General features: G+C 56.2%; 1 protein-coding gene across 1 annotated transcript; it reads right to left on the bottom strand.

Annotated features, from left to right (window-relative positions):
• Positions 1-786: 786 nt before the first annotated feature.
• Positions 787-3,777, bottom strand: CAMK2N1 (calcium/calmodulin dependent protein kinase II inhibitor 1). The gene is made up of 2 exons (XM_077137917.1): positions 3,553-3,777; positions 787-2,139 (listed from the first exon to the last, which is right to left on the bottom strand). The coding sequence occupies exons 1-2, from the start codon at positions 3,716-3,718 to the stop codon at positions 2,069-2,071; spliced, it is 237 nt and encodes a 78-aa protein (XP_076994032.1). The 5' UTR covers positions 3,719-3,777; the 3' UTR covers positions 787-2,068.
• Between the last annotated feature and the right edge of the window lie 5,225 nt (positions 3,778-9,002).

Here is a 9,002-nt window from a genome sequence, read left to right as displayed (position 1 = left end):
AAAAGCTCCTGGCTGGCTCTGGGGCTCCTGGATGCGTAACAGCCCAGATGAAAAACCTCTCCTGGCCTTTCACCAGACAATGGCCTCCTCCTGGCACCCCTTCTCCAGGGGTCTGTTCCATCAGTATGAATCGCCCCAAGCCTAACACACACTCAGACATTTTCATTACGCGGCTTTCCAAGAGGAAGGTTGCTGGGTGAGGATGCCCAAGACCTCCCAAGCTGTGGGTCCCAGAAATTGCAGGGACCTGGGAACTCTGAATGGCAAAGTGCTGGGGGAATAGCATGTCTCATCCTGCCGTTGAAGACAGGTGGCCCTCGGAGAGGGACTTTGTGTTAATCCTCTCCACAGTGGCTAGTCACCACTTTACAGATTTGGAAACTGAGGCTTGAAGAAGTTAAGGGACTTGCCCAAGCCTACAGAGCTAGAAAGTGAAGGAGCTGGGATTTGAATCCAAGGCTGTCAGCCTCCAACTGCTCTTAGCAAGGCTGGCCACTTCCCAACCCATTGTCCTCCCTTTTCTCCCCTCCCATTTCTCCCCAGGGTATGGGAGAAACCTCAGGTGCAGAAGGACCCCAAAGCAAATGCAAAATTGAATCAAACGGCCCTTCTGGAATGCTCTTGCTAGCCGAACTTTTACTTCCCACCATCTGAGCTCAACCCACCATGCCCTCCATGCCACTTTTATGCCTCCCTCACTAAAGCCACCCATTCCCTCTTTCCTGGCTGTACCCAGCAGGCAAACAGCAAGTCCTGGGCACCAAAGCAGAGAAAAGAGAGGAGTGAGACACAGGAAGAGTTATTTTATTGTACATTGGAGAAATAGCCCTGTGTGCTGGTTAAAGGTGCAACATACAGAATATTGAATTAAGAAAAGAGGGAACAGGAGTCAGAAGGGAAGGGAAACCTCTTGAGGTCCAAAGTTGCAAACAAACAAACAACGAAAAAAGAAACGGTAAAAGATTTCCTCACGCAAGAGGCATTTTTGCAAATACCATGCAAAATAGGCAGCTGGTGTGCCTTACGAGAATCCCTAAAAATAACAAAAAAGACACTCCAAGCATTCCTTTACATGGACTCAGAGCACAGGGAAAAGAAAAGAAACCAAGATGCCTTTTGGCATTTCAAGATATTTGGCACTCTTGTGATTACATTTTTTTTGTACAGTCCATTAAAGAGAATAAACTGACACAATATTAGAAGGGGGAAAAACAGGCTGCTCATACACACAGACTGCAGAGGCTGGGTAGAAAAAGCTCAAGCATTTTTTTCTTTGTTTTTTGTTGTTTTTTTTTACATACAAAATATGTCCATTTGCATTAACTTGGGCAAATAGCTTGCAGCAACAAAGAAACACAAGCTTTAGAATCACATTTTAAAATAAAAACAAGGAGCCTTTCTATGTCATTCCTTAGAAAAGTTTCCTTTTTGCTTTAAACACATTTCTGATAACCTCATAGAACGATCAAAATAAAACAATATCGAGATTATTTTCTGATTTTTTTTTGTGTATCCAAGGATAACATAAAAAATAAAACTGGGCATTTCACATCCAAGTGCACAGAACCATTTTTGCAAGATGAAATACTGTAAACATTGGGAACAGCCAAATCAGCAAAGAATGCCAACACCTCAAAACCCCAGGTGTTGTTGTTTTATTATTTAAGTGGTTCAAAATCCGGATCTATAATTCCGCACTATTCACTGTATTATAAAAAGAAATGGATATTAATTTCAACAAATAGCTGCAACTGAGACTTGTTTTTTTTAATTTCTTTATATGCGTGTATATAGTGATTTTTATTTTTATTTTTTTAATTTTATTTACTTATTTGTTTTTATTTTTGCAGAGGAACCCAGAACCTTCTCCTCCTCCTCCTCCTCCTCCTCCTCCTCCTTCTCTCGCCTCATCTGTCTCCTGGCCTGACACGAGATACAGGTTGTTGATTTCATCGTGGGTAGCAAGCTAGTAATAAATTTCAAAGTGCTTTCTCTTTTCATGCTCTTTTGCCAATAACGGTTATCGCCGCTCTTATTCTCTCCCTTTAACTCATTGTCTTTGGGGGAGTTAGACACCAGGAGGTGCCTTGTCTGTCATATTTTTCAGCACGTCATCAATCCTATCATCTTCAATAACAACTGTAAAAAAAAAATGGGGAGAAAAAAAAGAGAGGTAAGCACGCTTGGGCCTCGCCCGCGGTGCCCGAAGCTTCGCGTTACGCCCAGTCGCGGGGGGTGGGGAGTGGCGAAGGAGGAGGACTCCCTGCGTTCTGAAACAACCCCCTCTTCCTCTGTCCCTGCCAGGGGTCCCTTCGCTTCTTCCCTCTGAACACCCCACCCCCAACCCCCAATCCCCAATCCCAAGCCTGCACCCAGCTCGCAAGCGGAGAGGACGCAAACGCTGCAGCCCGGGCTGCAACCAGGGCGCACTGTGGCCGCGTCTTTCCCGCAGGGCGCGTGCATTTGGAAAGAAGCCTCGCGGAAGAGAGGGAAGCGGTGGAGGAGGAGCCGAGGCCTCAGGGTCTGGGACCCCTGGGGATGCCCCGAGCTCCGTGCGGGTTGGCCAAGGCTGGGTGCGGAGGTGAGGGGCGCGGGGGGGAGGGGGGTCGCCGGGTCCGGGGCCCAGCGCGCGCAGCGAGTCGAGAGCTCTCCCCGCCGCTCCAGAGGTCAGAGCCGTCCCCTGCCTGGGGCGCCCCTCGCCGTCTCGTCCGCCTCTCTCCCCATCTCCATTTGGTCTCATCTTTCTCAGTCCTTCCAGCCACCTCTCGCGACGGTCGCCTGTCTCCCTCAGTGTTTCAGCTGCTTCTCTGTCCTCCCCACACTCGTCTCTCCCCAGCTGGCTGCCTCTCGGTCTCTGGCTCCCGCTGGAGCTTTGTCTCAGTCCCTCGGCTTCTCTGGCTCCCGCGCCGCCCCCCGCACCCCGCCCTCCATCTCTGCGTCTCTGTCTCTCAGGGTAGCTGTCGGTCTCTCTCATTGTCCCCGCGCCTCTGGAGATCCTCTCGGAGCCTCTCGGAGCCTCACTCTCCCCGGGGCTTTTCCAGCCCGCGCGCCGAGCGCCTGCAACCGGCCACCCACCCCTCGCCATGTAACAATGAAAAGCCGCCGCGACCCGAGCGCCCCTCGCCTTCCCCGCAGGAATGGGGGCTCCTTCTCGCATCCCCCACGCCGCTCCGTGGGGAGCTCTAGGACGCCCCTCCCCCAGGGTTGTCGAAGAAGCGCAGCTGCGACCATACTGCGCAAAAGGGGGTGGGGGGCAGAAATCAAAAAGCAAACTTTGGCGCGGGTGGTGACTCGGGTATAACCCTCGAAGCCCCGGTGCAGCTAGAAGCCGCCACGCCCCCGCGTTGACCCTACTGGGCATCGCCACCCACCCCCCACTCACAGGCTGGGGGGAGGGGTTCCAGCGGCGCGCCGGAACCCGACCCGCAGTGCGGGATCCCCCAATTCTGCGGGTTGGGATCCCAACGGGTCGGTACGGGCTCCCGGGAGTGGGAGTCCCCCCTGCAAACCTAGACCAGGCCGTAGCGCCGAAGGAGGGGACCGTGAACTCACCCCGCTTGCTCCGGCCGATCTGGCCCAGCTTGGGCGGCCGCTTGTTCTGCCCAGCGCCGAAGAAGTTGTTGGTGTCCTGCAGGCGGCACGAGAAGATCTGGCCCACGTCGCCGCCGTCACCGTAGGGGCTCAGCTTCTCGTCGCCGTAGGGCAGCACCTCCGACATGGTCGCGTCCGGGGGCTCCGCGGCGGCGCCTCCTCCTCCCGCGTCCCCGCCCGCGGCGGACAGGGTCAGCGGCGCTGGGGCCGGGGGCGGCCGGCCGGAGACGGCCCACGGGCTGCTGCGGCGGGGTGGCGCCGGCGGGAGGCCGGGGGGCACAGCTAGGACGGGAGCGCGCCGCCCGCCCGAGCGACCCGGCGAGCGCCCGCGGCTGCGCTGCGCTGCGCTGCGCTCGGGCTCGGCGCGCGAGTGGCTGCTGCTCGGACAGAGGCGAGCAGGACTCACATCGTCGGCGCGTTCCGGCGCTGGGCGGGGGCCGGGCCGGGAGGAGCCGCGATCTGGGAAGGGTGGGGAGGGGGTCCCTGCGAGCCCGGAGGGCGCGGGACCGAGGGCGGCGCACCCCCAGCCGGGTGCAGGCGGCGGCGGCGCTGGCTCAAGGAGGCTGACTGGGAGCTGTGAGCCGCTGGGCGGCGAGGGGCGGAGGGGTGGGGGGGTGGGGGGAGGGAGGAGGGGGGAAACCGAGAGGGAGGGAGGGAAGGAGGGGGGCCGAGCGGGATGGGGGGTAGAGAGAAACCAAGAGGGAGACGCGGAGAAAAACACAGACAGAAGAGAGAGGCAGGCAGGGGGGACGATAGGAAGAAGAGAAGGAGAGGGCGGAAGGAGGGGGGAAAGAAGAAAAGGGGTGGGGGAAGAGACTAGAACTGGAGCGGAGGAGACAGATGAGAGCAGGAGGGAAAGGAGCGAAAGCGAGAGAAAGAGGGTCGGAGAGGGAAGGAGGAGAGAAAGAGAGAGAGGGGCGAAGGCGGCAGGGACAGAGGAGCCTGCGGGCGAGCGAGCTGCGAGCGAGAAATGCCGGCCGCGGCGCGGAGGCGAGGCGCGGGGAGGAGGCGGGAGGAGGGGCCCGCGGGCCGCGGGGAGAGATCCCTGGAAGCCGAGCGACGTCACGGGGCCGCGCCGGCCGGCCTGGGCCCGGGCTCGCTTCCTGCCCCCGCCCCCGCCCCCTGATCCCGCCCGCGCGGAGGGGCCCCCAGTGCGCCGCGCCCCGGCCCGGCGGCCTCCGGGCGCCTCCCCCGCCCCGCCCCTCCCGCGGGTGATTACCCGGCCCCCTCCCGAGGGGAGCGGGGGAGGCGGAAGGGGGCCGCAGGCCGACGGCGCCCACGCCGAGGGCAGACCGAGGTGGCTCTTCCCGGACGCCGATGCCCGGGCAGAAGGTCGGAGGGCACCAGAGCGGCCGGCTGGCACGGCCTTCCCCGCCAGCCGCCCACCGGGGGGCCGCCCCCCCTTCCCCACCACGCTCACGCACCACTTCAGGACCCCCGGGCCCGGCCGCTGGGGCCTCGCGATCGTTCCCCCCGCCCTCAGCCGCCCCGGAAGGCCCCGCTCCCCACCCCCCAACCCCGGCGGCGCTGGCCTCGGGTTCCTGCGGGACCTCGGGGAGGAGGAGGATGCGCGGGGGCGCCGGGAAGGGGCAGCCCCGCCTCCCGGAGGAGAGGGGAGCGCCTCATTAGCCGGGCTCGCCGGGGATGCCCGGATCCCAGCGCCCGCTGCCTCCGCGGGGCACGTCCCGGACCCGCAGCCCTTTCCCCTCAGGGACCTCCCTTCCAGCAACAGCCACGAACTCTGGGGAGAGACGGCAGCCTCTGAGCACAGGAGCGGGCTCCCCGATCTCGGGAGGGAGACTGGGGCAGCCCCAGAGGCCTGGGAGGCGCATCTGCCAAGCAGATGGTAACTCCGAGAGGGCAAAGTGCGTGAGGAGGGCTCGTTAGCCTTGCCCAGAGTCGACAGCACCTGCTCCCCCCCCTGGAGACCGCCAGCGCTGATCAGAGCTGCCTGGCTGCAGAGAGGGCAGCACCCTCTCAAGGTCATGTAACCTGCTGGAGGCAGGACTAGGAAACACATCCAGGTCACCCAAGGGAGGCCTTACCTGTCTCAACCTGCTGCCCTACAGGGGGTCCCATGGACAGGGAACTGACACCATTAGATCTAGAACTTTGGGTGTGTGGGTGGGACTGGAGAGAGAAAGAGGCAGATTTTTAATGGTATGCATCTGGTAGAGGGGCTGCCTGAAAGCAGCAAGGTCACTCCCTCCCCAAAATGTGCAAGAGGGTTCCCAGGCCTCCAGAGTCTAAACCTCTTGGGAGGAAGGGATGCAGGGAGGAAGTGGGCTGAGAGACAAGAGACTGAAGCAATGTTGCAGATGGAATGAATGTGGCCTTTGGATTCAAGGCCTGGGTTTGAATCCAGCCCTGTCATTTGCTAGCTGTATGACTTTGGGCAAGTCACCTTCCCCCTCTGAATTTTCATAATCTCAGCTATGAAATATGGTGTACAGCTAGCTAGCTGTCTGTGTACCTTGCAGGACTGTTAGGGAAACAAAACGAAATCAGGTTCCCAATGCCTGGCTCAGAGTGGATATTCAGTAAAGCATTTGAGAAATGATTTGATGAATGAGAGAACAGTAACCATTCATGCACACTTCATAGTGGCTAGAACTCGAAGGCTCTTTGGAGATGACCTAAACCAACCTCCTTGTTTACAGATAGGGACGCTGAAGCAGAGAGAGGGTCAGGGACTTGCTCCAAATCCCACAGCTTGTCAATGGTAGAAGCAGCAAGTCTCCAGACTCCCTTTGCTCCACTTCCCAAACCGCCTGTCACCATTCATCAAGGCTTTACAGAGTGTCTGCTTTGAGGTTAGCACCAGGCCAAGTGCTGGGAGAGGAAACAAAAGCATAACAAGCAAGATGATAAACTAACAACAACAAGAAGCTCTTACATTTGTATCCTGCTTTCTATTTTTCCCCCAAAGCAACTTCATGTCTATTATTGACCTTGCTTCTCAAAATAAACACCTCCTGAGTAGACGTTGAAAGAGAAGAGGTTGCATCCCGGTTTAACTGATGTAGCAGAAAGAGGATTTAAGTGACTTACTCAAGGTCACAAGGCTAGTGATAGGGTCAGGAGAAATCAGCTGTGATGCCAGGTCCCTGTAAGGACTCCCCACAGTGGTGACAGTATGAAGGGCTGAGACCACCCCACACAGCTCGCACTCACCTGGCTCCTTCCTTTTGCTGCGAGTTACTAAGCAGTTTCACTTCGCGCACTGATCCCAGTCCTACTGCACAGAAGGTAAATAGAAAGGCACAGAGAGGGCTGACAAACCCCTGCATCCTCAGCAAAGGAGAGCAGGAAGAGAAGCCAGGTTATGCACCCCATCTGTTTGGCGTTTACTTTGCCTGTTCCAAATAAGGTTAACCATGGCAGCATTCCACCTTCCCAGTTCAGGACCTGCCCCTTACTGAACCCACTCACCGCTCCCAGGCACATGACACTTCACAGTGTGAAAAGCATTTCCATGACTTCATCTCCCATCAACCTTCAGAAGCAGGCAGACCTTGATCGGTCAGGCCCATTTTACAGATGAGGTACCTGAAGGCTGAGTGATATCACCAATGTCACAAAGTTCTCCAAGGAAAAGTGTTTCAAAAGAACATTCCCTCTCACCCTACCCCTCCCAACTGCCCCCATTACAAAGGCCTCACACAGTCCTCCCATATCTTCCATGCCTTCCCCCTACAGCCTCAGACCTGGATGCAAATACATGCCCGCAACTCCATTCCTGCCTTTGTATCCCAAGCCGAGGGACTGGCTCTGGGGCAGATGCCCAGGGCTGTGTTGAAGGTGCCAGGTCCAGGTGAAAGAATGGACCGAGTAAGGCAGGAGTGAAATCCTCCCAGCCACACAGCAAGGAAACCTGGTGATACATGGTCCCGTGTAGTAGCCCAGGGTGAAGAGCTCACTGGGGCAGCCTGTAGGCTCTGGAATCTGGAAACCCAGGTTCAAATCCCTGCTCTATCATTTCCTAGCTCTTTAATCATTTTGCCTTTCTGTGCCTCAGTTTCCTCATCTTCCAAATGGAGATAATCATTCCTACTGTGTGGTTTGTTGTGGGGAAGATAATACATGTATCATATGTCTGACACATAATAAGCCCTCAATAAATGTAGTTATTATTTACAATTGCTTCTTGTGTCCTTTGTGCACTTCTCCCCTCTAGGCCTTCGACTCTACATTATGAAATGGGAAACTTGGAAAAGATTGCATCTTGTTTTCAGTTGCAAAATCAATCTTTCCATATCTAAAGTAGATAAAAGTGGAGCTACCTGCTTAAGGCAAAGGTGGGAGTCGGTTCCAGAGCCCTTCTCTCTCAGCTCCCCCTCAAACCTTACCTGAAAGCTCCTTCACTGAGCCCCAGGACTCTAGAATTAAAAACCACAGGACTGAGCTACCTCCATGGCCTTCCAGGACTGACAGTCCAGAACGTATTGGAAAACCCCCCCCTGTGCACTGAGCCCTGCGCTGGTGCTAGAGGGACAGAAAAGGGAAAGTCAGCCCCGGCAATGCCTGGCATAAATAGATGCTAGACACCTGTTAACTCCCTTTGTTTTCATTCCCTCCTTCCTGTTCAGATGGGGAAACTAAGTCACAGACTTAGAGAAGGATGTGCCTGTTGGATGTCCCAACGTCAGGTGCGGGGCATGGCAGTCCAGGCCGAGGTCTCCATAGAGATGGAGCTCTGGGGATGCTCAGTCTTGCCAGGGCTGGCTCACACCCTAGACAGTCAGCAGTGAGGGCCTGGAGGTGGTGAGTTCCATGCCATGTCGGTGGCCAGATGGTCACCTCCAGAAGGCTAAGTGGCTCCCAGCAGGGATCACCACTCGGACAAGCCCGGATAAAATCCTACATCACCACGTCACCCCCCACCCCTCTTGACTTGGCGGTGGAGCCTGGGTGCAGCCAATTCCCCACTGTCCTTAAAGGGCAGGGCCTCGGCCCACCCCTCCCTCACACCCCGCCCCCCCAACATGCACATGTCTGCACAAACACACAGTGAGAGAAAAGCACGTCGACTGGCTGGAGGTGGCTCCATTTAGAATCAGGGAAACTTAAGAGAAGAATTCATTCACGATTCTTTCATTTACTCAGTAACCACTTGTTGAGGATTTGGGTGGCAGTCCCAGCCCTTTCCCTCAGGACATCTCAAGGGGTGTTAGCTTCTTTCCTTTGTTTTTTGTTTGATTAATTAGTCATCAAGACCCTTTCCTCAAATAAAATCTTAGGAGGAGCTTCAGTAGATTAAAAAAATCCATAAAGGGTGACCAGCTGGGGATGAAGAGGAGCCAGGGGCTTAGGGGCCCTTCCTTTTGGGCCTCTCAACCCCATTTGACCCCCAAAGGGCCTTCAAAGAATGTCCACAGCACTGGAGAGCATAGTTTGAAAATCACTCCCAA

Source organism: Tamandua tetradactyla, chromosome 2 (assembly GCF_023851605.1).
Source record: "Tamandua tetradactyla isolate mTamTet1 chromosome 2, mTamTet1.pri, whole genome shotgun sequence".
NCBI lineage: Eukaryota > Metazoa > Chordata > Mammalia > Pilosa > Myrmecophagidae > Tamandua > Tamandua tetradactyla.
Note: the sequence above shows the minus strand (reverse complement) of the source record. Positions and strands in the feature narration are given on the sequence as shown.

What these genes read in the sequence shown, in the direction of transcription:
- CAMK2N1 (XM_077137917.1), bottom strand. Translation starts at nt 3,718, where the DNA reads ATGTCGGAGGTGCTGCCCTACGGCGACGAGAAGCTGAGCCCCTACGGT. An exon ending in GATCGGCCGGAGCAAGCGGG is followed by an intron (nt 2,140 to 3,552) that starts GTGAGTTCACGG and finishes TTTTTTTTACAG; the next exon opens with TTGTTATTGAAGATGATAGG.